The sequence below is a fragment of the Gobio gobio genome (assembly GCF_949357685.1).
Source record: "Gobio gobio genome assembly, chromosome: 10".
NCBI lineage: Eukaryota > Metazoa > Chordata > Actinopteri > Cypriniformes > Gobionidae > Gobio > Gobio gobio.
This window is the reverse complement of record NC_137116.1, coordinates 41,504,267-41,530,157: the sequence shown is the minus strand read 5'-3', so window position 1 is coordinate 41,530,157 and position 25,891 is coordinate 41,504,267. Positions and strand designations below refer to the sequence as shown.

Below are 25,891 nucleotides of genomic sequence, written 5' to 3'. Positions count from 1 at the left end.
GCACGGCAGTCCTTCTGTGTTATCAGATCCCATATGGAAGCTAAACTTTCATAGGAATTAATTGAAAAGTTGAAACTCACTTTGCTCCATACCCACTCCGTTATTAATGCCCGAGCGGTAGCGGGTGTGCGCATTTACATTCTGTGAGTGAGATCCCACTCCTATGGGTGGGTTGAAAACACAGGGAACTAGCTCTTTCTACTGGCTGTAGTCTCTGGCCGCAAAATGACGATACTAGTGTCATCAGAGGATTTTTTTTTTCCAGAAATAAAATGCATAATTATCTCGTCTCAGGGGGATATGAGGGGGAAAAGTACCATAATTAAAATATACTACCAGGTTTCTACTGATACAAAGCTTAATGTTAAACCACTGAAGTTACCCTTTTATAGAAAAAGCTTGATTGTAAAATGTTTCGTACAACATGCATATGGCATTGTGTCTTGTAAGCACACCATTCTAAGTACATTTTTGCATTTGTGTTTTGTAGTGATTTTCTGTCAGTAATGCCTTTGTCATGCTAGTGTATGTGGCAGCCATGACATGTCTAAAACAGCCTTATTAGCCTCATCTATCTCTTAATGAGATTATGTGGTGCCTGTTAGGAGCAAGAAGAGAGGTGGAGAGCAAGAAATCAGTAAATGTCATGGTAAGCAAGCGTTTGTCTTCATTTACCATACTTTGATTTGTGGTTGTTACCTTGACCAGAGCAGTAAATCTGTTGTCCAATACATTTATTGTGGTCTGAAGGAATTTCTGTAATGTTTGAAGGGTTTTTCTGTTCATAGAGGATAAGAATATGAAGGCAAATTCCATAGTTCTTAATATGTAGAAACCTTAGTTTTTACAGTTTTTGCTTCCCCGTGGTGCTGGAGAAAGAATATAGCCTACTTTAGTTGAGCTGCTATATTCTGCATATTTTATATCAGACTAAAATCTCAGTTCTTAATTATATTTGGTGACTTGGAATAAATATGCAGATGATTAGTTGATTATATGATTAGATTTTCATAACTCAGTTTGTGAGGTAAAATGGTAATCTAATCCATTCATTACTACCGATACTGTATATATATATATATATATATATATATATATATATATATATATATATATATATATATATATATATATATATATATATATATATATATATATATATATATATATATATATATATATATATATATATATATATATATATATATATATATACAGGGAGTGCAGAATTATTAGGCACGTTGATTTTCTGATCATATTTTTTTTCCAGGCACATTTGACCAATTCCAAACCACAGTAATCCTAATAACTACTATTGATTTAGTATTTAATAATGTATAAGTGATATATAATTGTTCATGAAGGCTGGAAATGAAAAACACCTTATATTCAGGTGTGCAGAATTATTAGGCATGTTTTCTTTTACAGATAAATTGAGCCAAAAAAGAGATTTAACTCAGACTGAAAAGTCAAAATGTATTAAATGCCCATGAGAAGGATGCAATACTAATGCAATACTAGACATTGCAGTTAAGGCATGACCATTGGACAGTGAAATGCTCGTTGGGTCAGCAGGGTCAGACAAAAACATGTGGCGGAGAAAAGACACCTATTAACCACAAAAGAATTAAGAATTAAGGTGAAGAATTAAGGGTGAAACCATCAGGAACCCTTTAGTCTCCAGCGCCACCATTTTCCAAAGCTGCAACCTACCTGGAGTCTCCAGAAGTGCAAGGTGTCAGGATCTCAGAGACTTCAGTTAGGTAAAGAATCCTAAAAAATGACCCCCACTAAATAAGAATCATAAGCTGAAGTGTTGTTAAATACATGAAGAAGGTTTTTTTTATAGGCTTTATGGACAGATAGGTTGAGAGTGACTCTTGAAGGACCAGCACCACATCCTCTAGTACTACTGTTTGAAGAATTCATCTTCCAGAATCTGGCAGTACGTTTTGGGAGTTCATTTTTAGTCCATCTCTGCAAAACGGACTTCAGGATGGACTAAAATGAACTCCCAAAACGTACTGCCAGATTCTGGAAGATGAATTCTTCAAACAGTGGTACTAGAGGATGTGGTGCTGGTCCTTCAAGAGTCACTCTCAACCTATCTGTCCATTAAGCCTATAAAAAAACCTTCTTCATGTATTTTACAACACTTCAGCTTGTGATTCTTATCTAGTGGGGGTCATTTTTTAGGATTCTTTACCTAACTGAAGTCTCTGAGATCCTGACACCTTGCACTTCTGGAGACTCCAGGTAGGTTGCAGCTTTGGAAAATGGTGGCGCTGGAGACTAAAGGGTTCCTGATGGTTTCACCCTTAATTCTTCACCTTAATTCTTAATTCTTTTGCAGTTAACAGGTGTCTTTTCTTCACCACCTGTTTTTGTCAGATCCTGCTGACCCAACGAGCATTTCACTGTCCAATGGTCACGCCTTAACTGCAATGTCTAGTATTGCATTAGTATTGCATCCTTCTCATGGGCATTTAATACTTTTTGACTTTTCAGTCTGAGTTAAATCTCTTTTTTGGCTCAATTTATCTGTAAAAGAAAACATGCCTAATAATTCTGCACACCTGAATATAAGGTGATTTTCATTTCCAGCCTTCATGAACAATTATATATCACTTATACATTATTAAATACTAAATTAATAGTAGTTATTAGGATTACTGTGGTTTGGAATTGGTCAAATGTGCCTGGAAAAAAAATATGATCAGAAAATCAACGTGCCTAATAATTCTGCACTCCCTGTATATATATATATATATATATATATATATATATATATATATATATATAGTATTATTTAATATACCTCTATTATAATTTATTTTGTTTAAACGGTAATGGTCAGGCCGGGGAAGACCAGCAAGTTTTGACCAACAACCAAACAGAGAACAGTGAGAATGACTTTGAGGAAGGTAACGCTTCAACAAAACCATTTACTCACAATACATCTTGCTTATTAATCGATTATTTGAGTGACTTCCTTTCTCTTTTGAAGGGTCTAGACACGAGGACCAAATTTCATTAGAAGAGCCGTCTGTTATTGAGAGGCTGGGTCCTAACAGGTGATTTACTTGGAAACAAAAGCTAGTTTTATTCAGCTAGCCATTTCTTTGAATATCCAAATATGATTCTTGCTTTGTGGACATAAATACCTATAATGTCTTACTTTACTCCCATCATAGTGTTGACATGACAGAAGAGGAACTGGAGGTCAGTCCTTTTTTATTTAATTATATAGATAGATAGATAGATAGATAGATAGATAGATAGATAGATAGATAGATAGATAGATAGATAGATAGATAGATAGATAGATAGATAGATAGATAGAGATAGATAGATAGATAGATAGATAGATAGATAGATAGATAGATAGATAGATAGATAGATAGATAGATAGATAGATAGATAGATAGATAGATAGATAGATAGATAGATAGATAGATAGATAGATAGATAGATAGATAGATAGATGTCAAAACTAGAGAACAACATACATGTATGTCACACTGCAAAACAGGTAAAGCAGAAAACCTGTTAGTTATGGCTAAGAAATCCCTTCGGTTACTAACATAACCTCGGTTCCCTAAGATGAGGGAACGAGTATTGCGTTTGCTAAACGCTTATGGGGTAAATTCCTTTCCTCGAGATATTGAAGCAAAATTTTTATCCAAAAATACCATGTACACACAGTGCAGCCGCACAGCTCTCAGCAGGAAGCAGCTGCGTGCTGATTGGCTGTGCCACTGCAACTGCAGCAACCTATGGCAAGACCGTGGGGCGGGACGGACCAATCAGGTCCTTCTAAATTCCCGCCACAAGGGGCAACAGAATTTGCATAGCCAAGGGTTTATAAGACCCTGTCTCACAAGGTTAGTCAGATTAATCGACTGAAGCGACTCCTGAGCAAGTAAGCAAGCACGGCAAGCAAACGCAATACTCGTTCCCTCATCTTAGGGAACCGAGGTTACGTTAGTAACCGAAGCGTTCCCTTACGAGAGTACTCTCTTATTACATTTGCTAAACGCTTATGGGGGACCAATGCAAAACGCTGTGCTTGCTTAACGGCTCTAAAGCCGACGACACCAAACCCAGGCCAACCTAGGTGGGCCCGTAATATGATATCAAGAAGTCCCAAAATGAGCCAGACCTGAGTCGGGCCCTTAATGAGAATGAACACGATATACGTGTAATAATATAATGTATAGACCGGACATAGTCGGGCCAGGAATAATGAATGGCCAGATAATAGCCGTATAAGGAATGTGCTTATGACTTATACAATATTTAACCCAGACCGGACTTTTCGAGCCTTAAGGGGTTAAATCTGTTTACACAGCAAGAAGCCCAGCTTGTAAGGCCGGGACATCTTAATTATAGAATCTGATAAAAGTGGACGGGGAGGCCCAGCCTGCCGCCGCACAGATATCATTCAGAGAAATGCCAGTAGATCAAGCCCACGAAGAGGCCATGCCTCTAGTAGAATGGGCTTTGATGCCTAAAGGGCAGCTGAGATCTTTAGACGCATAAGCCAGCGAGATAGCATCCACTATCCAACGTGACAAGGTCTGCTTTGTAACCGCGCATCCTCGGGTGCGGCTGCCAAAGCATACAAAGAGCTGTTCAGTTTGCCTGTAAGCAGCGGAACGCTCTATGTATATTCTCAGCGCTCTGACAGGACAGAGCAAATTAGCATCTTATTCATCTATCGGTGATGAAAGTGCTGAGAGTGAAATGACCTGTGCTCTGAACGGAGTTGAAAGCACTTTAGGTACATATCCATGCCTTGGTTTGAGGACGACTTTGGAGTCGTTTGGCCCAAATTCCAGACACGAGGCGCTCACAGAGAGCGCGTGCAGATCACCCACTCGCTTAACTGACGCGATCGCCAGCAGAAAAGCGTTTTTTAGCACTGTTAATTCAGCGTTTTTTTATGCAGAGGCTCAAATGCAGAGCTCTTCATGGCATCCAGGACTAGGGTTGCCACCTTTGGTGTGGCAAAATAAGGGACACCCGTTCACAACCCCCGGACACCCCCCCCCCCCCAAAAAAAAAAACACGTCATGAAATTATTATTTCTACATTGACAACTTGACAGCTCAATAATAAACCATAAGAAAATATGAGATCAAGTATGTGAACTTGCAACAGAACACATTTTATATTATTTTACATTTTTTTATTTTATTTATTTCTAAAGAACTCTTTAGTAGCCTATTTGGTGCACTTTAAAGGGACAGTTCAGCCCAAAATGAAAATTCTGTCATAATTTACTCGCCCTCGTGATGTTCCAGACCTGTATGAGTTTCTTTGTTCTGCTGAACACAAAAGAAGATATTTTGAAGAATGTTTGTAACCAGGCTTCTTTGGGGGCACCATTGACTTCCACAGTAATCTTCCTGTGTTCAACATAACAAAGAAATACATGTTTGGAACAACTTGAGGGTGAGAAAATGATGACAGAATTTTCATTTTTGGGTGAACTGTCCCTTTAAGCAGTCATTCTGAACCAGTAATCACTTTTTTTGAATTTCAAAAATGTAATTTTTTAAAATTAATTTACTTAAATTATGACTATATTATCATGTAATTATTTGTCCCATTTTTATCTAATTTTTTTTTTTAAATGTCATAAACTTTATATGACAGGATTATTGGTTATGTATGATTATAGCGTAGCTAAATTATAAATTAATAATTACATTTATTAGGCTATAATCTATTAATTAACCTGTCTAAAAAATAATAATTCTGTCTGCCAAGCTCTGATAATGTATGGAATATTATATTAATATATTATCCATTAAAAAGAACTATAGGCTACCTTTAGAAGCACAGATGTGTGTGTCACCGCTGTTGCTTTAAGTCAGACAGTCTGAGCAACTGAAATGCTTCTCACAAAGTGTGCAGTTGGCCTGAGGTTCATCATGAGTTACTGGACAGACCCATTGATACCTTTTTGATATTCAGCTCTATGTCTGGAGATCCTCTTGCGTTTAAACGGTGGACGCGTCGCGAGCTCGACATGTTTTTAAAAAACCGCGCAAGTTTACAGGCACACGGCACAGCGCATGTTCTCGAGACTCCACCGCTATGACAACAAAGCCGCTAAAACGCAATCACGCACAAATGAGCTCCTGTACTACTTATTGTGAAATTGATTTGTTTATATTTGCTATCAGTATTCTCCACCCTGCAAAATCCTTATGTGTTTATTGAACTATGTGTGGACCTATGAAAAATACGGAACAAATCGCGTCCCGTATTGGTTTGATACGGAACGCGTCATTTTGCTTGTAAATACGGGACGATTCCGTATTTTACGGGACGGGTGGCAACCCTATCCAGGACCCTGGATAGGTCCCATATAGGGACTGAAGGGGGGCGAGGTGGGTGAAGCCTTCTAGCCCCTTTAAGGAAGCGAACAATGAGATCGTTCTTTCCCAGTGACAGTCCGTTCACTTGAATGTGATACGCTGCTATAGCGGCCACATAAACTTTGAGCGTGGAGGGGGAACGACCCGCGTCCAGAAGCTCTTGTAAAAATGTAAGCACTTCGCAATCATGTGGGGTCAGACTTCGCGCTTTACACCAGTCCGAAAAGACTGACCATTTGCCTGAATAGAGCCGCCTGGTCGCGGGGGCTCTAGCTTCAGTAATAGTATTCAATACATTTTCAGAGAGGTTCTCATGTACCCGTTGATGGGCCAGACATGAAGCGCCCATTGATCGGGACGGGGATGCCAGATCTGCCGTTCCGCCTGCATGAGGAGGTCTCTCCTCAGCGGGATTGGCCACAAATCTGTATCTGACATCTGACTCAGTAGTGAGAACCAAGGTTGATTTCTCCAAAGCGGGGCTATTAAAAGCACAGCGCATTTGCTCTCCCTGATCCTCTCTATGACCTGAGGTAACATTGAGATTGGGGGAAAAGCATAAAGAGGAAGGTTGGGCCATTCGTGGACCAACGCATCCTTGTGCTTGGAGAAATATATTCGGCATTGAGCATTGTCTTGTGAGGCGAAAAGATCCACTTTTGCCTCTCCAAACCTGCCCCAATTGTCTGAATTGTATGTGGATGAAGAGACCCCTCTGCAGGGGACACTTTGCCCCTGGACAGCATGTCCGGACCCAGATTCAGAATGCCTGGCACATGAGTCGCTCTCAGCGAGCTCAGGTTGTGCTCTGCCCATATTAGGACTTCTTCCGCCATTGTGTGCAGATCGATAGATTTCAGACCGCCCTGGCGATTTATATAGGCTACCACCGACCTGCTGTCCGTTCGGACCAGGACATGGTGGTGCTTTATGTACGGAAGGAAAGCTCTTAGCGATAGCGTGACCGCTTTCATCTCTAGACAGTTTATGTAAAGGCTCCTCTCCGAGTCTGACCAGAGACCGGAGACTGGCCTGCCCTCGTGAAGGGCTCCCCAACCTAGGTTGGATGCATCTGTCGAGATAACTTTCCACTTCGTAACAGTGCCCACACTCACGCCCGTCTGGTACCAGACGGGATTTTTCCAAGGAGCCAGAGCCAACACACAGCTGTGGTCTACCTTGATTTGCAATCGGCCCGAGAGCCATGCGTGAGCTGGAACGCGGCGATTCAGCCAGTGCTGTAGGGGGAGCATATGCAACAGACCTAGTCTGAGAACTGGCGCCGCCGAGGCCATGAGACCCAGCATCCTCTGAAAGTGTTTGAGAGGAATGCGTGCACCAGACCTGAGGGAAACCGCTCAGTTCTGAACAGAGAGCGGGCACTGTGACGTCAGTCGCGCGTTCATCTGCAGTGAGTCCAATACTGTTCCCAGAAACGAAACTTTCTGTGTGGGAGACAATGAACTCTTTGCCACGTTGATTCTGAGTCCCAAGCATTCTAAATGGTTGAGAAGCCAAGAACTGTGGTTTAATAACTGTATCTCTGACTGAGCTATTATGAGCCAGTCGTCGAGATATGAATTCTCATTCCCCGAAGCCTCAGTGGGGTTAGCGCCGCTTCCATGCACTTCGTAAACGTGTGGGGAGCCAGAGATAGACCAAAAGGTAGCACCTTGTATTGGTATACTTTCCCCTCGAAGGCGAATCTCAAGAATGGCCTGTGATGAGGGGCTATTTGTATGTGGAAAAAAGGCATCCTCTAGATCCACAGTGAAAAACCAATCTCCCGGGCGAATGTGCGCGAGGATTTGTTTCATTCTCAACATACTGAACGGGCGCTTCATAAGGGCTTTGTTCAGATGTCTGAGATCTAGAATGGCCTGAGACCACCACCCTTCTTTTGGCACAAGGAAGTAGCGACTGTAAAAGCCTGACTCGCTCTGTGAGGGGTGCACGGTTTCCACCGCTCCCTTTATTTAACAGTTTGATATTTCGGTTCGAAGCACGTGACTCATGTCTCTTCTCACCGCTGTCTCTACCACAGTGCGAAAGCACGGTGGTCTGCGAGCGAACTGTAGCGAGTAACCTTGTTATCGAAGCCAAGGGTTGAATTAATTTGTGGGGCTGGTCACTGAGTAACAGGGACCTGTTAGCCCGGTTGCATTGTGCCAGTAGCACTGTGAGAGGCAGCGTGCACTGAATGGTGACGCACGCCTTATTTGGGTCGCCATGGAAGTGGCGCTTACCAAGGGGATTGTGTTTGTGTACAGGAGAGCACGTTGCTCACGGGCTCGTAGACTATGGAAATAGTGTTCCCAGCCGCCTGAGTGCAGGGGGCCGGAGAACGCAGAATAGCGGCGAACGCTTTAATTGTGTCGCCGGGGAAATGGTGCATGTGTACAGGCGAGCGTGTTTGTTTGCGGGCTCGTCGATTGTGGGAATAATGTTTCCAGCCGCCTGAGTGCAGGGAGCTGGGGAACATAGGGAAGTGCTTGAGTGTAGGGGTACAACTTTGATGTTGGCACACTGCCTACAGATGAACTCGTAACACTGTGTTTGGATAGTGTTACTGTAAAGTGGACGCATTCTTGCGGATTAGTCCACGTGCACGTTAGCGGCAGGGCTAATGGATAGCGCATGCTCTGCAGGCGCGGGTCTGCCTAGCCACTAGAAAAGCTCTGATTCATTGTAAATAATGTGTGGTGGCGCGCACTGTATAATGGGCGCCACTACATTAGAGTACTCGCGGCGTATGCCAGCGAGCGAATTCACAGAGGTAAACGCATAACAGCGTTAATGTGCAACCGAGCATGTTTGACCACAGGCTAGTTATTGCAATATATATCTCCAGTCACCTGAACTAAGGGAACTGGGAGAATATCAGGTTTATTGAGTGATTTTGTGGCACTGAATTAACAGTGCTTATGCAGGAGTGCACACTATGTAGTGGACACATTACCTACAGTGTTGAACCACTCCAGCAGCCTGAAAAGGGGGACTGGGAGAAGTGATATTTGAGGGGGAAAAAAGGCGCAAGCTTGGCAGCCATTTTATGACACTGTTATGCTCTAGACGGAGAGCGCGTGTTATGACGCGCTCTAGTCAGCGAACGCGCGCTGTGCAGAGAGCGCGCGCTGCCATATAAGGCTGTTTACCTTTGGCAGCAAGCGCGCGCTGCAGCGAGAACGGCTGTGACGTAAGCGCATTCTCGATATATCCAGCAGCCTGAGTTCGCTTGTCTACTCTAGCATTCTCTGTCCGCGGCATATCAGGGCGGCGGAGCGAGAGAGAAGGAAGAGTGAGGAGAGCTTAGGTTGAGTTCACTCGTGTGCAGAAGTGTGCACATCTTCTGTCCGCGGCGCTATCCGCGCGGCGGCAGTATAACATTCTCTGTCTGCTGCCATTTTCAGGGCGGCGGAAGTGAGAGAAGAAGGCGAGTGAAAAGCCCCGTATATCCGCGGCGCCATTAACGCGGCGGGGATACAACATTCTCTGTCCGCGGCGCTTCTCTGCACGACGGAACGAGAGAAAAAAAGGAGAGCTCCGTATGTCCGCAGCGGGGATATAACATTCTCCGTCCGCGGCACTTCTCAGCGCGACAGAACGAGAGAAAGGGAGAGCTCCGTATGTCTGCGGCGGGGATATAACATTCTCCGTCCGCGGCGCTTCTCAGCACGACGGAACGAGAGAAAGGGAGAGCTCCGTATGTCTGCTGCGCCATTAGAGCGGCGGGGATGTAGCATTCTCTGTCCGTGGCGCATTTCAGCGCGACGGAACGAGAGAAGAGGAGCGCTCCGTATGTCCGTGGCCTTATTTGAAGCGGCGGAAGACCAATGTTTTCTGTTCGCGGCGTAAAAAACACGCGGCGGACACGAGAGAAGAGAGGTGGAGAGCTAGAAGCTCTTAGAAGAGGCGTTGCCAGCAACGCACACACACGTTACACACATATACATAGTATAAAGGATATTTTGGCGCCGGATGGCACAGCTGGAACTGCAGGCGGCTGAAGGCGGAGACCAGGTTGGAGTCCGGCATCCTCAGGGCTGCAGGGATTCCGCTGGTAGCGTTTCAACGGCGGCTTCGATCCAGAGCTCAGCGAGGGCAACTCGCTGAAGAAGAATTAATCTGACTAACCTTGCGAGACAGGGTCTTATATACCCTTGGCTGCAAATTCTGTTGCCCCTTGTGGCGGGAATTTAGAAGGACCTGATTGGTCCGTCCCGCCCCGCGGTCTCGCCATAGGTTGCTGCAGTTGCAGCGGCACAGCCAATCAGCACGCAGCTGCTTCCTGCTGAGAGCTGTGCAGCTGCACTGCGTGTACATGGTATTTTTGGATAAAAATTTTGCTTCAATATCTCGAGGAAAGGAATTTACCCCATAAGCGTTTAGCAAACGCAATACGAGAGTACTCTTGTAAGGGAACCACTACAGTTACCGAACTGTGGAAGAGACTGGAAGAAGAGTGGACCAAGATCACACTAGACCAGTGTGAGAATCTAGTGATGTGCTGAGGTGATTGAAAGCAAGGGCTTCTACACTTCCTACTCATTTTTGACTGCTGCGAGCCTCATTTTATTTATAAAAGTAATTTTGTGCTGCAATGGTTATTGTTCTCTAATTTTGATCACTGTGTTTTACACAAAATAAAGGTTTTTGTTGAAGTACCTTGGTATTTTGTAAAACATGCTAGCAGAACAATGGTATACACACAGCTAATCTTCCTTCAAATTTCAATCAATGGAGATTAACAATGTTTCTGAATAAAATCAAGTGTTTCTAAATTGTTCTCTAATTTTGATCTCCTGTGTGTATGTGTACAATATTCTTACCGTCAACATGATGTGATCGATGTTTTGAAGAGTATCCATTTTCTTTTAACTGTGGCATAAATTATTTTTTTTCCATGTAGATTCTCTTATCTAACTAAACGCATTTTTATGGCTGACCATATTCAAATGAAAGTTGAGAGATTTTGTTCACCTTTTGGAACAGGGATTCTTAAACTTTTTTTCTCAGCAAAACACCTTCGACATAAAATACTTAATAGAAGTAGGCTACCCCCTGAGATTTTTAGTTAATATTTAAATGTAACAACCATTCAAGTTCGTGGTTCTCTGATGTCACAGGACATGCAGATAACAAATAAAATGTTTAATCTGTTTTTGTGTTTTATTTTGATTGTTTTTATTTTATTTTTTATAAGTATTCCCCTCATGAACCCCAGTTTGGGAAACCCTATTTAAATATATTTCTAAATATATTGAATATACAGAATATTTCTGAATATATTTTTTCTTACATTTATATTTTTGCTGCGATCACAGGCTGCTTTCTCCCAGCTGTCTCTGGCCTTTCGCTGTGACAAGTTCACACTGTGTCAAAGGCTGGAGATGGAGGAACATGCTCGGGACAATGCTGAGGACAACCTCAAACTCGAAGTAGAAAGAGGCATGGAAGTGATTGAGGTATGACTACAGTCTGAGAATAGCTTTTTTAATATTGATTTTTTGTTTCAGCCTATACCAATTCTTGGAGTGTATTTTTGTCACTAGACTCTCAAGGGAATGTGTTTAGATATCAAACGGGCCGGCCTCCTCCAGCGTCTTGAGCTGTGTCTTAACATTATTGGGGGCACCATGGGACGAATCTCCAACACAGCAGAGGTTCTTGGGGCAGTGCATCAGGTATCGGTCCATACTTGATTTTACTTTCTGGTAGCAAAGCCAGAGAACATTACAGTGTGTCCTACTAAGTTAGAAGTTAATAAAGTGTCTTTTAATATGTTAAATCCCATTCTGTCTCTGTGAGTAGGAGGCTAAAGTGAGCCATGCAGTAGATCTGATGGTGGCTCATGTGGAGAACTTGACGGGCCGCCACGAGAGGAACAGCGCTGAATTGCAGGAAATGAAGAAACAAATGGAGAAAAGCAGCAGAGAGCGACATTTCTGTGAACAGAGGGGTAGGACACCCATTCGGTGCACTCATGATGTCAAAGTTGTGATCCTTCCACTAGGATTTACATTTTTTATTAATGTGTGTTACTGCAGAGGAAATTGACGCCATTGAAAAGCTGGGAAAAGACTCACAGAAGGTATTGATTGCTTACTTGTTCTGAATTTATGTAGATATATAAATAATGTGTAGTTCAAAATCAGATGTGAATTAAAAGATTAATTTGTTCACAATATCATCTGATCTGATCGATAATACCCGTCTCTTTCTCTGTCCCAATCGCAGCCACATTTACGGCGTAGAATTAGTACAAATGTCATCGCAAAGCAAACCCAGGTTGGTGCAGTTTCATTCACTCAATTACATTTGAACCACAATAAACATCTGATGTTATCAGTCTAAACTTAGTTTGACTATACTTTGTTTCTCTTATATTTGAAGAGACAAAAGGTAAAGGAGTCAGAAGCTATATTATCTTCAGTGACCAATGAGATCAGTGACAGAGAATCAAACACAAAGAAACCAGACCACACAGATGACTGCCTTCTATTGGACAGAGGGTAATTTGGATACAGTTTACATTTGAAGTCTTTAGCGTAATTGAGTTAGCATTTTAGCACTTCAGATTCCATAGCCTCAGTCAATGGGTTTTCGGTTAAATGCTGGTTTCACAGACATGGCTTAGATTAAGCCAGGATTAGGCCTTAGATCAATTAGCACATGCCTTAGAAATAACATTACTGGTGTGCGTATACGTATATGTCTGCGAAGTTTCAGCTCAAAATTCCAGATTATTTATTATACCATGTCGGAAATGCCCATTTTTGAGTGAAAGGAAAAACATGCTGTTTTCTTGCATCATGTATCTTTAAATGCAAATGAGCTGCTGCTCCTGTTGTGTAATATTCAGTTCCTGTGAAAAACTGTTCCAGTGGGGGGAGTATACATGAATATTCACGATATTCCCTTGTTGTGGGTGTGGCCTTGAGACAAGACAGCAAACAAACAGAACTGAAATTATTAGTGCACGCTCCTCAAATCGCAACTCGTTTCATGGATTATTTCGAAAAGATAATGAAGTTTTAATGTTTAGCATTAACTGCAACAGTTCACATTTTCAAAACAATGCACAGTTTGTGTAATATGATAAATCGTCTGAGTTGTTTTGCCTGATTGATTACAGGCATTCAAATAAATAGGTAAGGACACAGAGCAAACAATGAGCGAATAACCTATGCTCGTCTAGGCTAACAGATTATTATTCATTATTTGTGCCCTAATAAAATGTTTAAAAGCTAGCCTGGTGTTCTTTAGAATATCTTCACACAGTGAGTAAATGTTGACAGAAATTAAATTTTTGGATGGGCTATACCTATAATCGATTAGTACTTAAACAATCCATGAAACGAGTTGCAATTTGAGGAGCGTGCACAATATTTTCAGTTCCGTTCGTTTGCGTGTTGTCTCAAGGCCACGCCCACAACAAGAGAAATCTCATGAATATTCACGTTTACTCCACCCACTGGAACAGTTTTTCACAGGAGCTGAATATTACACAACACTCCCCACCTCGCTTTCCAGAAGAGGGCGGAGCATTCTGCCAAAATCGGAAACATCTGTTTGGTTTTGATTATCATCTCTATTGAGGTCACACTCACGTTTGGTTGCAGTTTTTCATCATAATGAAAGTTTATTATCTGTATGCGTTTTAAAGCCATATCAGTCTAAACTTCAGCTAAATGATTTTCTGAAAGCACATATTAATATATTAAGCACACAGACAGGAATCTATCTGTCAGACGGCGCATCCTGCGTGTTTTAAACTAAGTTCTCTTTCACGTCTTTTTGCACATAAACTGTCAAATAAAAACTGTCCTTATACTGTACGTCAGCAGTCGTGGGCGGGACCTAGGCAAATGTGATGTCACATTGCTAGAATCTGCAAATGGTTTATGATTTATGAGGATTAAAAAAAGAGGAGTGGATTTTTACCATTATAGAGTGGTTTTGTTCACACACTGCCGACACATTTATGTTCAAACACCATGTAAAAGTGAATTTTGCATAATAGGACAAAACAAAGGCACTGACATATTTTAAAATATGCCAGTGCAAATTGCTTTCAGTTAAAACAACTCAATAATGCAATTTAGTCTGGGACTAGGATTAAGCCTTGCTTGTGAAACCGGCATAAACATCATTACGTCGAAAACTCATCTTCTCGCTAGTCTGCTTTCACAGCCTTGTTGTGTTTATAATTGCCCTCTAACTCAGACTTCCAGGGAAAATGACTGAAAGAGTTGTCAGAAGCTCATTGAAGTCATGCGATCGTGGTATAGATTTTAGGCGATTGTATTTAGACTTTAATATTCGTAAAAGTTAAACAAAACGTTGTTGGTCACAGCTTATTCTGTAAAATAATCCAAAAGCCAATGGAAAAATCCTATTGGGTTATTGTCAAGGGAGCCAAGGTGATACTAACTTCCGTGTTGTCCTTCCAAAATTAACACTACAGCACTCTATTGTTAATTAGATTATTGAAAAAGAAAAAACGTAGGGGTAGAGACTTGGTTTGTCTTAAAAATGTAAAAATACATTAATGAACATGTCTCAAGTTAAATCACATTTATTTATAAAGTAGATGGGGTGAATTTTTGCCATTTCGTCATAATGAAATTAAATTTGAACCTATTGACTTTCTTTATACACATTTCTGAGTTGAAGTCCTGTCCTAAAGTTTTCATCTTCTTACATCTTTTACTCAAATATACATAACATTTTGGAAGTAAAATTGGTTGACTTCTATGGTCTGATACCATATCTAAAGTGTCACATTTCTTAAGGCAAGTAGTACCTCGAGAGAACAGTCCCTCACAAACTGCCATGGTGAATAATCCTGAGGAGACATCAGCCCAAATTCTTCCCAGCCGGACTCTGAGACTTGAGCCGGACCCCGTCTATGTAAAAAAGTAGGTTACTTAAAACATGGGCACATTGCTTTTAAAAATCCTAGAGATGACCTTTCATGAATGAATTAAATTTAATGTAGCATAGACATAAAGAAACTACATGCATTTGGTGCTAAGATTTTGGCCACGTTTACAAGACAACAATGTACTAAAAGCTCATTTCCTGTAAATTTTTCGTGTGTACAGACGACAACGTTGTCAAAATGATCCCTGTTCACATGGATCCGCGAAAACGATTAAAAACGCTGTAATATGCATTCCAGGCCAGTAGTTGGCCTGTCACTGTAAAGAAAAATTACGCACCTATAGACTAAACACGTAATACATATGCGCATGACGTCACTGTTTTTGAAACCCGTCAGGCCCCAAAAACGGCATTTTCGTGTAAACGTACGGCCAAAACAAAAGGTTTAACATTTTGTAAGGTCCCCCTTAGACTGTTGATTTTATGCTTGAAACAGTCAAATAGTGGTTTATTAACTATTTAATAATTATTAAAATAACAGAAACACAAGTTCACTGCAAGGGTTACCTCATCAAAGGCTGAAGAGGAAGTCGGCGCTGGAGCACAGTCACCCCTGGCTCAAGAGATCTGAGAGCTACCTCCGAGACTGTGATAGATGTGTCAGCTTGTAAGTTTCACTTAAAGGAAGGGTAGGCAATTTGTTTTATAAACACTTTGTTCCTACTTGTTGAAACTTTCTTCACATCCTGATAGCAATTAATAATAGAAGTGGTCTAAAACATGTACATATATATTTCTGTGGAAGTCACAGGACTAAAAAATGTTTGCCCAATCATTCCATCCATCCATCCATCCATCCATCCATCATCTTCCGCTTATCCGTGGCCAGGTCGCGGGGGCAAAAGTCTAAGCAGAGACGCCCAGACATCCCTCTCCCTAGCCACTTCCTTCAGCTCTTCCGGGGGAACCCAGGCGTTCCCAGGCCAACCAGAGACATAATCCCTCCAGTGTGTCCTAGGTCTTCCCGGTGGGACGTGCCCGGAAAACCTCCCTGGGAATGCCTTGTCCTTTCAGTTATGACCCACAGCTCATGACCATAGGTGAGAGTAGGAACGTAGATCGACCGGTAAATCGATAAAAGCTCCTTCTTCACCACGACAGATTGGTACATCGACTGCATTACTGCAGAAGCTGCACCGATCCGTCTGTCGATCTCCCGTTTCATCCTTCCCTCACTCGTGAACAAGACCCCAAGATACCTGAACTTCTCACTTGAGGTTGAAACTCTCCACCAACCTGAAGTGGGAAAGCCACCCTTTTCCGACTGAGAACCATGGCCTCGGACTTGGAGGTGCTGATTCTCATCCCAGCCGCTTCACACTCGGCTGCAAACCGTCCCAGTGCACACTGAAGGTCCTGGTCTGAGAAGGCCAACACGACAACATCATCCGCAAAAAGCAGCGACGAAATCGCTGTCGGTACCTCTCGACCTCCCGCACAAGCTCAGGCTCCTTCCCCGCCAGCAAGGTGACATTCCACGTCCCTAAAGTGAAGTGAAGTGACGTGTGGCCAAGTATGGGGACCCAAACTTGGAATTTGTGCTCTGCATTTAACCCATCCAAGTGCACACACAGACTGTGAACACACACCTGGAGCAGTGGGCAGCCATATTGATGCAGTGCCCGGGGAGCAGTTACCTCAGTCGTGGTATTGAGGGTGGAGCTGGTATTCACTCCCCCCACCGACAATTCCTGCCGGACCTGAGACTCGAACCCGCAACCTTCTGGTTACAAGTCCGACTCTCTAACCACTAGGCCACGACTGCCCATTACCGTTAAAGCCAAAGTTTCCGTGTCCAGAGATCGGGTCGTCGGGGGCCTCGCCCTCGACTGTCGCCCAATTCACTATGCACCGGCCCCTTACGATCCCTCCTGCAGGTGGTGAGCCCACGGGAGGGCGGCCTCACGTCGCTCATTCGGGCTGAGCCTGACCGGGCCCCATGGGGGGAGGCCCGGCCACCAGGCACTCGCATACGCCCAATCACTACATTGCAGGAAAAATGGGCAAGCGTAAGGATTTGAGGGAGTTTTACAAGGACCAAATTGTGATGGCTGGATGACTGGGTCAGAGCATCTCCAAAACTGCAGCTCTTATGGGGTGTTCCCGGTCTGCAGTGGTCAGTATCTATCAAAAGTGGTCCAGGGAAGGGACAGTGGTGAACCAGCAACAGGGTCATGGGCTTATGATGCGTTCACGTCATGTTGTAACCTTAAGAGATTAAGAGATGGCAACCCGTGACGTTCTACCTGGAGCTGTCCACATCCTCAGACTCAAATTTATGCATTTCTATGTCAACACTATCAAAACCGAAATGAATCTGCTGCAGTCATGTGGTACAACTAGAGCTCTGGAAGTTGTTTAAGTTAATTTTTATTGTAATGTTATGTTCTTTTACACCGCCTCTCGCCCGAATTCTCCACTGAATTTTTGCTTCCGCTGGGTGTTGGGAGTGCCGACATTTTATTTTTGTCTTATTTTTTTAACCGTGGCAACAACTTAAAAGTAGCCCAATTCTGCGGGAAATCCGTGGACTTGCCAGCATTAGTCTCTCATTTTTTGTGAAGCTTTGCAGACGCTGCTGTGTGCGTGGCTTTGGAGTGTGCTTTGAAGGGTGGGTGGGATCTTATGCTTTCAAAGCTAGCTTGCTATTGCTAGCCTGTCAGAAATTGCCTACCCTACCTTTAATACTCATTCACACTGCTTTTTCACTTATTCTTTTATTTATTAAAATATTAATGCATTCACTTTTCTGAACTCACTTGTATTGTTTGACTCCACCTGCAGACAGCGTCCCCTGATGCAATGGATGTGTCACTGCCGCTGGATACTCCTGGTCATCTACCTCACTGTTCTTTGCTCAATCATAATATTAGCCATATTAGTGTGGCTGCTGCAAACACCCGTCTTATGGATGTGAAAAATTATAATACATATCCATAGAAATTGGATATTTCTGTTGAAATCTTTTGATTACTTTTTGGTAGTTGTTTTAGGGCAAAATGTTTCATGTTTAGTTTGAAAATGTTCTCAGAATAAAAATCTCGCACTAGCACTTCAATATGTATACTATACAACTTTTCTGTTTTATCAGTGTAAATGTGAAATATTTGAAATTGTGACAAACACAAAAATGCACAAGACACTAGTGAGGATCTGTGAGATTGTTTATTAAAGTGTGTTATAAATAATATAAAATATATTTCATAATTAGTATACAAACATGAAGGAAAATATTTGCATTCGGTATTATTAAGACTCACAGATGGATTATTATTACAATGCATATTACAGTAGCAGAGCAACACTTCTCGAAACATTTCACTAATTAAAAAAAAAAAGTGTCAGCAAAGGGGCAATATTAATTCACAAATAAAAAAGAATATGGAAAAATAATATATTAATTCATAATGTGTTAAATTAAATAAAAATATTGGGGAAACTAAGACATTACGTAATACTTTAATTATTAAGAATCGTGTACCAGACACAAATATATACTAAATGATGTCATTTCCATGAGGGCATTCATCAGTCGTTTGCAAAAGTGAGCCACTCTTTCCTGACATCAATAAAATGACCATTATATTATACATTCATCATAAATATCTGGCATGATACCTTACAAGGAAGTCTTAGACTTGAAATGTAATCACAATTGCAGGCATATATGGAATTGAGGCGTATACTTCACTGGCTCAGCTCCAACTTGGTCAAAAAGTCTTGGTGAGAATTAACATAATTTTCACTATTAGGCTACATCAATGAGTCCATTGGCTCAATAAATAAAACTTAAGAATGTGTACAATGAGTTCACTTATTCTCTGTGTAATTTCCTCTAGGTTTATTCTACCCGGTTACACCTGACTCACAATCTCAGAGTCTTCTTCTTCATACCACTGCAGCGGCGTTCCATCGGAAGCCCTTTGCAGAATCACTTTCTGAGAAACCTGGAAAGAAACAAGAATGCTCATTATTTAACTACCAAGAGCAGATTGTATTCATGATGCTCAGTTTATGTAATTGGTACTGATAAACGCGCATATTGTTCACGTCTTTTACCTGTTTTTGAGAGGGAATCTGGTGGTAGGGTGGCGGCTCTGGGCGCTTAATTCGAATCGATCCTTGCCGTTCAAGTGAGCGGTGTTTGGACACGGCTAAATTGTTTTTCTGGTGCCAGGTTTTAAGCTCTCCTGATACCATTTCTCGAGGAAGTACCCGGCTGGGATGATTGGGGTATTCTCTTAGCGAAGTCGTGCGGACCACCTTTGTGTACGGCGGGGGAGGCTTGAGCATCCGTTTGGGTGAAGTAACCTCCACTTGTTGGGGTTTATTAGTATGCATGGTACCAGATTGTGAATTCGGTCCGAGTTGCAGCCTCCCCATGTCTGCCTGAAGTAGTGTCCTGTTGTTAATCTTCACCTGGCTGGGAGCAGGCATGAGGTGAGGTGGGTTGTTGTTGTTGTTTTTGAGAGGGTTGTTGGTGTTGAGCTGGCCTGGTGCATTATTTGGAGCAGTGCGATGGTAGCCGTATGGAGGCGGACAGGGTTTAGGTGCCTCAGTGGTTGTCTCTCGGCTGGAGGAACTGCTATACGAGGAAATGGAAAGCTCGGAGCTGCTGTCTTCAGAGCTGCACTGATATAAACGTTGAACTGAGTAGGCTAACGCAAAGTCGGTCACTCGGCGACGCGGCAACCTGGTCCGGCCCCGTCCCAGGTCTGAGCTGGCCTTGGTCAATTCTGGTTTGCTTCTGGGAAGTCTATTTGACAAGAGATAATATCAGATCAGTAAGGTAAAAAAATTGCTATGATGAACCAAGATGGCTGATAGAATAGAAATGTTGATCATTAATATTTATTTTATTTGTCAGCGCCTTGTCCAATTATTTGATAATTGATAAATATGAGGATTTATAGCGGTCATTAAAGACGAACAACATTCAGACAATGCTGAAATGCCAGTGCTGACTAATTTGTATATCACTTACCGGAAGGACTGTGAGAACTGTCGGCGCAGTGGCAGCTCTGGGGTGGAGGGGGCGCTGTTTGGCTGATTGTTCCGCACTGGCAGACTTTTAAAAACAAACTGGGGTGCTGGAGGAAGTTCTGCCATTCTCATGTCTGTTGGTGAGCCTGTTGGACTGCTGCTGACACAAAGGAAACAATTTGTGAGATCATTATGAAGATTATATACTGATAAATATATCTAAAATAGACACGTATAGTTCTTTGCTAGTATGTTTTAAACCTCAAACCAGCTCACTGGATCAACAGTGTAACAACAAAAGTTCATTGATTAGTAAAAAAAACTAACAAAAACAAAAAAAACCTGGGGGGTATTCCAGAAAGCAGGTTATGTGACATAACTGGTTTTTTTTTTTTAGAGTAAGTAAGCGGATAACCTCAACTTTTTGGTTCTCACTCTCTGAACATAACCTGCTTGTTTCTGTTATATAATATACAATATTATATATTAATTATAAAGAATTAGAATAAAAAATATAACAAGTGTATATACATACCCTGGTATGTTTAAGAGTAAGTAAGCGGATAACCTCAACTTTCGGTTCCAAAAACGGAGGTAACTTTCAGGGTATGTAAGTAACCATGGCAACTCAATATGCTATGCTCCACATAACCTGCTCCGGACCAGGTTATGTTCCAGGGTTAGTTTGCTTAAAGGGATAGTTCACCCAAAAATGAAAATTCTGTCATCATTTACTCACCCTCAAGTTGTTCCAAACCTGTACGAGTTTCTTTGTTCTGCGAACACAAAAGAAGATATTTAGAAGAATGTTTGTAACCAAGCAGATAGAGCAACCATTTACTACCATAGTAGGGAAAAAAATACTATGGTAGTCAATGGTTGCTCTCTCTGGCTGGTTGCAAACATTCTTTTAAATATCTTCTTTTCTGTTCAGCAGAACAAAGAAACTCATACAGGTTTGGAACAACTTGAGGGTGAGTAAATGATGACAGAATTTTCGTTTTTTGTTTTTTGTTGTTTTCATTTATAATGTTTATAAAGTTTGGTCCCGTCAGCGAGCCACCCAAACATGACAGTCACGCTGCTGTTAGATGGTAAGCTATTCTTTGAATGTTTTCATTTTTAAAAAATTAAAAATAAAAAAATATTTTTTTATTTATTTTAAATATTTATTTTTTGCGCTCGCGATCGAAAAAAATTACGCTCTGACACACTGTATTTCTAGGCACGCGCATTGTACGCGTATTTGGCAACACCTATTGTTGCAGGTGTATTACTGACATGTAAAAGTCTAGACCCTGAATATAAGACAAATCTGTTTTTTCAGTTGTATTTCTAAGAAAAAAACATTGTCTTGTATTCGGAACAATACGGTATATATACTCCAACTAAAACATCTATCATTTGGCTCAAAGCTAAAATATCCCATAATACCTTGAGCGGCTGCTGCAGGCAGAGTGAGACGGTTTTTGTTTCTGGTACGGCTGGTCCAAGCTGGATTCCTTCCATGGAGAGTTCTGGATGGGTGAGGCATCATAGTCCAGACTGGAGCTGGAGCTGGATTGCTTTGGGCCATTATTGGGTAAAAGTGTCAATCGCTGGAAGCCGCTGTCTGCGGAAGACACCAGAACAGCCGGAGAAAAGGGAGCAGAATCGGAATCTGTTGATAAAGAACAGTTTTTTCAAAATTAACAAACTCTTACAGTCTAGTAATCAGATTAGCACATAAAATAGGGTGCGGAAGTTTGAGTTTAAGTTTATTTTAACCAGGAAATATAGGGTCGCTTGCTTACCATCATCCAAGGCAACAGCGTCAGACAGCGAGCTGTCATCAGACATACACAGATCTGAAATGGACCAACAAATAAGACTTATTTAAATGACTTGATTTGAATGAACAATCACTTTTCTAATGCTTAAATTTTGTTTATATGAGAAGCAATGGCTTCTGATTGGCTGACCTCTCTGTCTGGATGTATAGCAGGTCTGTGGAGAGACACAGCCGTGGTTGATGCGGTGTTTCAGTATCACATCCTGCAGCTCTTTCAGCTTCTTCTCTTCACGTTTACACTGCTGCAGTCGGCTTTTCCTCACCGGTTTGCTGATGTGCTCCTCGAGGGAGAGCTTTCGGGCCGCCTCATAAATCTGCCGCTGCAGGGCGACATCAGCTTCGAGCGCGTGCAGCTCAGACTCCTGGAAACAAACATTTTAGGGGGTAACCGCATGATTACAAGCTGAAAATGCTGAAATATGAACCTTGTAAAAAATATTTTTCCATATAAGTGGAACGGATTCCATATAATAATAATACCACCTAAAACTAGCCAGGTAGGTCAAATAACAGCCAGTTGCAGTATAGCTATTAAAATAATCTCTGTGTAGGAACTGCGGCGTGTACCTCGCCATCTTGTGAAATAAAACCCTCATCCAGTTTAAAAGCGGCTCCGATGCGTCGACGGACTTTCGGAGGCTTCTCGTCAGGCAGGAGAGGGTAATCCGAGGGCAGCTTTCCAGTCAGCTCCTGTTAAAGCAAAGCATTTTAACCATGAGCAAACTCAAAGAAAAGCGATCACAAAGAAAACTAACTTTATGTTTGTTAATCAATACAAAACAAAACAAAATCTTTGAGCGAGCAGATGCTCGTCTTTATCTTGTCGAGGTGTCCACAAAGGGGTTTCTATGGTGTAATGATTAGGCCCTTAAATCTTCTCCCTGCTAGGCCAGTAGTGAATGACAGACATGTGGGCTAACATGCAAAGAAGCATCTGTTACTTGGACATTGGCTTTAGTGCTTCTATTGAAGGGCTGTATTCAGAACAATAGAAAGCACAGCTTAATCAGAGCAATCTTATTTACGCTTATGGGCCAGCTGAAACTTTTCTATCCTGTTAAAACTATGATACAATACATTGGCGTAATTTTGTCTGTTGTGCTTCAACTGCTTTAAATATCAAAACCTAAAATTACTGTAACTCTATATATAATATTCAGAGAAACTATGCGATTACACAATAAAAGACTGTGTATGGTCCAAAGTATGCAGCGCCACTTATGCCGTATATTGTTTATAAATCCTGATATGTGTGTCATAAGGTTTATATATCAGACCTGTCTGGTCGGTGCATTTTACATGTATTAATTAAATCATGAAGAACGACAGATTGGATGCATTTTCTTTGTGTTGTAAACCTTCCTGGAGGAGACAAAATGTCCTTGTTAGGGACATGTTCACCCGTCCCAACTGCAAATTATGGCTATGATACAATGTGTGTGCAAAGTTAACAATGTTGAAAACAGTTATGCTGCTTAAGAAATGTTTCTTGAGCACCAAATCATCATATTAGAATGATTTCTAAAGGAGCATGTGAAACTGAAGACTGGAGCAATGAGAGCTGAAAATTCAGCTTTGCCATCACAGGAATAAATTTAAATTTTAAACATTTTAAAACAGTTTTTCCTGATTAGAAGTCATTATGCTTCATTAGTTCATTCGGCCCAGGTTCAACTTTTATGAACCAAGAAGCCCTTTTATGATTTCAAAGTGCTGGCAAACCCTGGTGATTTGTCTTGGCGCTGTTATTGTTTGTTGTTGTTTTTCATGGCTTAAAACTCTTTATTGAAGAAATTTCTATAGAGAAAATTAACGGGAACACATCATGCTAGGTTTTCAAGCGGATTTTTGGTCACAATTCAAGAATTTTCCACAGATCCTCTTGACTATTCGTGATGGTTTGAGTACTAAAAGAACAAAAAAACCTAAAAGAATATTTCATATATAAAGCGCCCATGCGGAGTATGGTTAAAAAATATAGTTCATGATGTGTAAGAATTGAACAGAGATGGCTCGTTTTCAAGAAGTGTCACTCACAGCCTCTTGAATGCAGAGTTTCTTGAGCTCCAGGACACACAGCTCCAGTCTGTCCTCAAGGGCCTGCTGCTTCAGCCTCATGGCACGTGTGTGAGTGCTCAGGTCCTTCACCGGAGACGTGGGGCTGTCTGGGCCTGGACAACACAAGAGATTTCATTACACAAGAGCACACACAGGGCACATTTTGCATCCTAAAAATGAAAACGATAATTTCTATGAGACATGGCCTAGCATTTGGCCTGCCTTGATACATTGAACTGTAGCGCTGCTCATGTGGGAAACAAGTCACATCATCTGACTTTCCTCCATTTCCTGTGTTCTTTAGATTATCTGTTGTTAAACTGGCGAAAAGGCCAAACAAATAAAACATTAAAACTACATTAAGCAGTGGAGATCATATGGGAAACAAGAGTTTTAGCCGCATTATCCTCAATTTCCCGTGTTCTTTAAAATGACAAATCTTAGTCTTTTTGTGACTGCACCACCTAATTTAGCTTTATCCTTTCCACTCCCTTCTAAATATTATTTATCATTAACATGGAAATGAAAGCACTCACCAGAGTTTAAAATGATCCCGCTATCAGAGTCACTGATCTCCTCCTTACAATCCATGTTTGTTTTTGTAATTCTGCAGTTTTTGTTGAAAAAAAAAAAAACAATCTCCCAGTTCAGTCTGCAGATGTGACCTGTTGATGGGAAAGAAAAAAAAAAGATTCAAATCCGTTTGATTTCAAGCGCTCTCCATTTACTCTATGCTCTCCAGTCCAGCAACCACTAAGTAAATTTGCCTTCCAAATAGTGGCTTGTAGCCATGCGATTATGTAAAACTGAACCTCCCGATGAGAACCCTGCACAGGCACCTCAGCGTCTCCTTAACATCTGACAAAGCAACTGGTCGTTTGCCTTATCAAGCCCTATTTCAGTCTGCGCACACACGCGCACCCCCCTCCCCAAATGTTTGAATGTCTCAAAACACAATAGCCACATGCCCAGAGTTGAACGCACACATGTGGGGGTCTTATTCCTCCCATACAGCACCATAGCAACCTGGATCACTATGACCAAGCAGGCGTGTGTGAATTGTGATGGAGTGTGTTTGGGGGAAAACTAGAAGTCAACAGATGGCAGAAGGGACTCTCCCTCTGGCTGCACCTGTTCTCTCCAAGAACCCCCTCTTTTCTCTTTCAGTGCCCACTCGCCACAGCTTTGAAGTGGAACAATGTGTCCATGCTGATTCAGCCTTAGGCGGGAGATGCTGATAACTCAGATAACCGTGTCAGGGTTTCTCTTATTACCATGAAGAAAACTTACAGGCAAAGTTTTTCTAAAGGATTGTTAGGAATAATATTTAGAGATCTCAGATTGTGACGTCTCAGATTTCGCAGCCTAAGTAGGGAGAAAGTAAGATGAGGAGATGCTGCTGTGACATTTACATAAAGTCTTGTTACTGTTATGGTAAAGGAACATGTTAATGCACTGGGAAGAGTTTGAATGACAGATCCGATACGCTTACAGATGTTAAAGGAATCAAAGATTCAGGAAACTTGTGTCTATTTTAAATTATCTGTTTAAAGGGGAGGGTGTGTAAATGATGGCAGAGTTTTCATGTAGTTCCAAACCTGGATGGCTTTCTTTCCTGTATGGGTTTTTTGGACAAAACATACTGAGACGTTTTTCTAATTTTTGTTTCAGAGTAGAAAGAAAA

The 25,891-nt window shown here is 41.7% G+C and overlaps 2 protein-coding genes across 2 annotated transcripts; one reads left to right on the top strand and one right to left on the bottom strand.

The window, feature by feature from the left end:
- Positions 1–591: 591 nt before the first annotated feature.
- LOC307132737 (uncharacterized protein) lies at positions 592–20,631 on the top strand. The gene is made up of 13 exons (XM_079827263.1): positions 592–649; positions 2,858–2,924; positions 3,008–3,074; positions 3,195–3,222; positions 11,714–11,854; positions 11,942–12,073; positions 12,201–12,348; positions 12,437–12,480; positions 12,627–12,677; positions 12,783–12,901; positions 15,185–15,310; positions 15,817–15,942; positions 18,120–20,631. The coding sequence occupies exons 1-13, from the start codon at positions 647–649 to the stop codon at positions 18,250–18,252; spliced, it is 1,185 nt and encodes a 394-aa protein (XP_079683389.1). The 5' UTR covers positions 592–646; the 3' UTR covers positions 18,253–20,631.
- On the bottom strand, positions 18,483–24,798 carry inavaa (innate immunity activator a; the record flags this gene model as incomplete). The annotated part of the gene is made up of 9 exons (XM_079827273.1): positions 18,483–19,282; positions 19,395–20,091; positions 20,320–20,475; positions 21,753–21,978; positions 22,112–22,165; positions 22,280–22,511; positions 22,717–22,839; positions 24,187–24,320; positions 24,744–24,798. 9 exons carry the CDS (start codon positions 24,796–24,798, stop codon positions 19,190–19,192), a joined length of 1,770 nt encoding a protein of 589 aa, XP_079683399.1. The 3' UTR covers positions 18,483–19,189.
- Between the last annotated feature and the right edge of the window lie 1,093 nt (positions 24,799–25,891).

Coding starts and splice junctions, on each gene's coding strand:
- LOC307132737 (XM_079827263.1), top strand. Junction 2,925..3,007: donor TGAGAATGACTTTGAGGAAG/GTAACGCTTCAA, acceptor TCTCTTTTGAAG/GGTCTAGACACGAGGACCAA. Junction 12,349..12,436: donor ACATTTCTGTGAACAGAGGG/GTAGGACACCCA, acceptor GTGTTACTGCAG/AGGAAATTGACGCCATTGAA.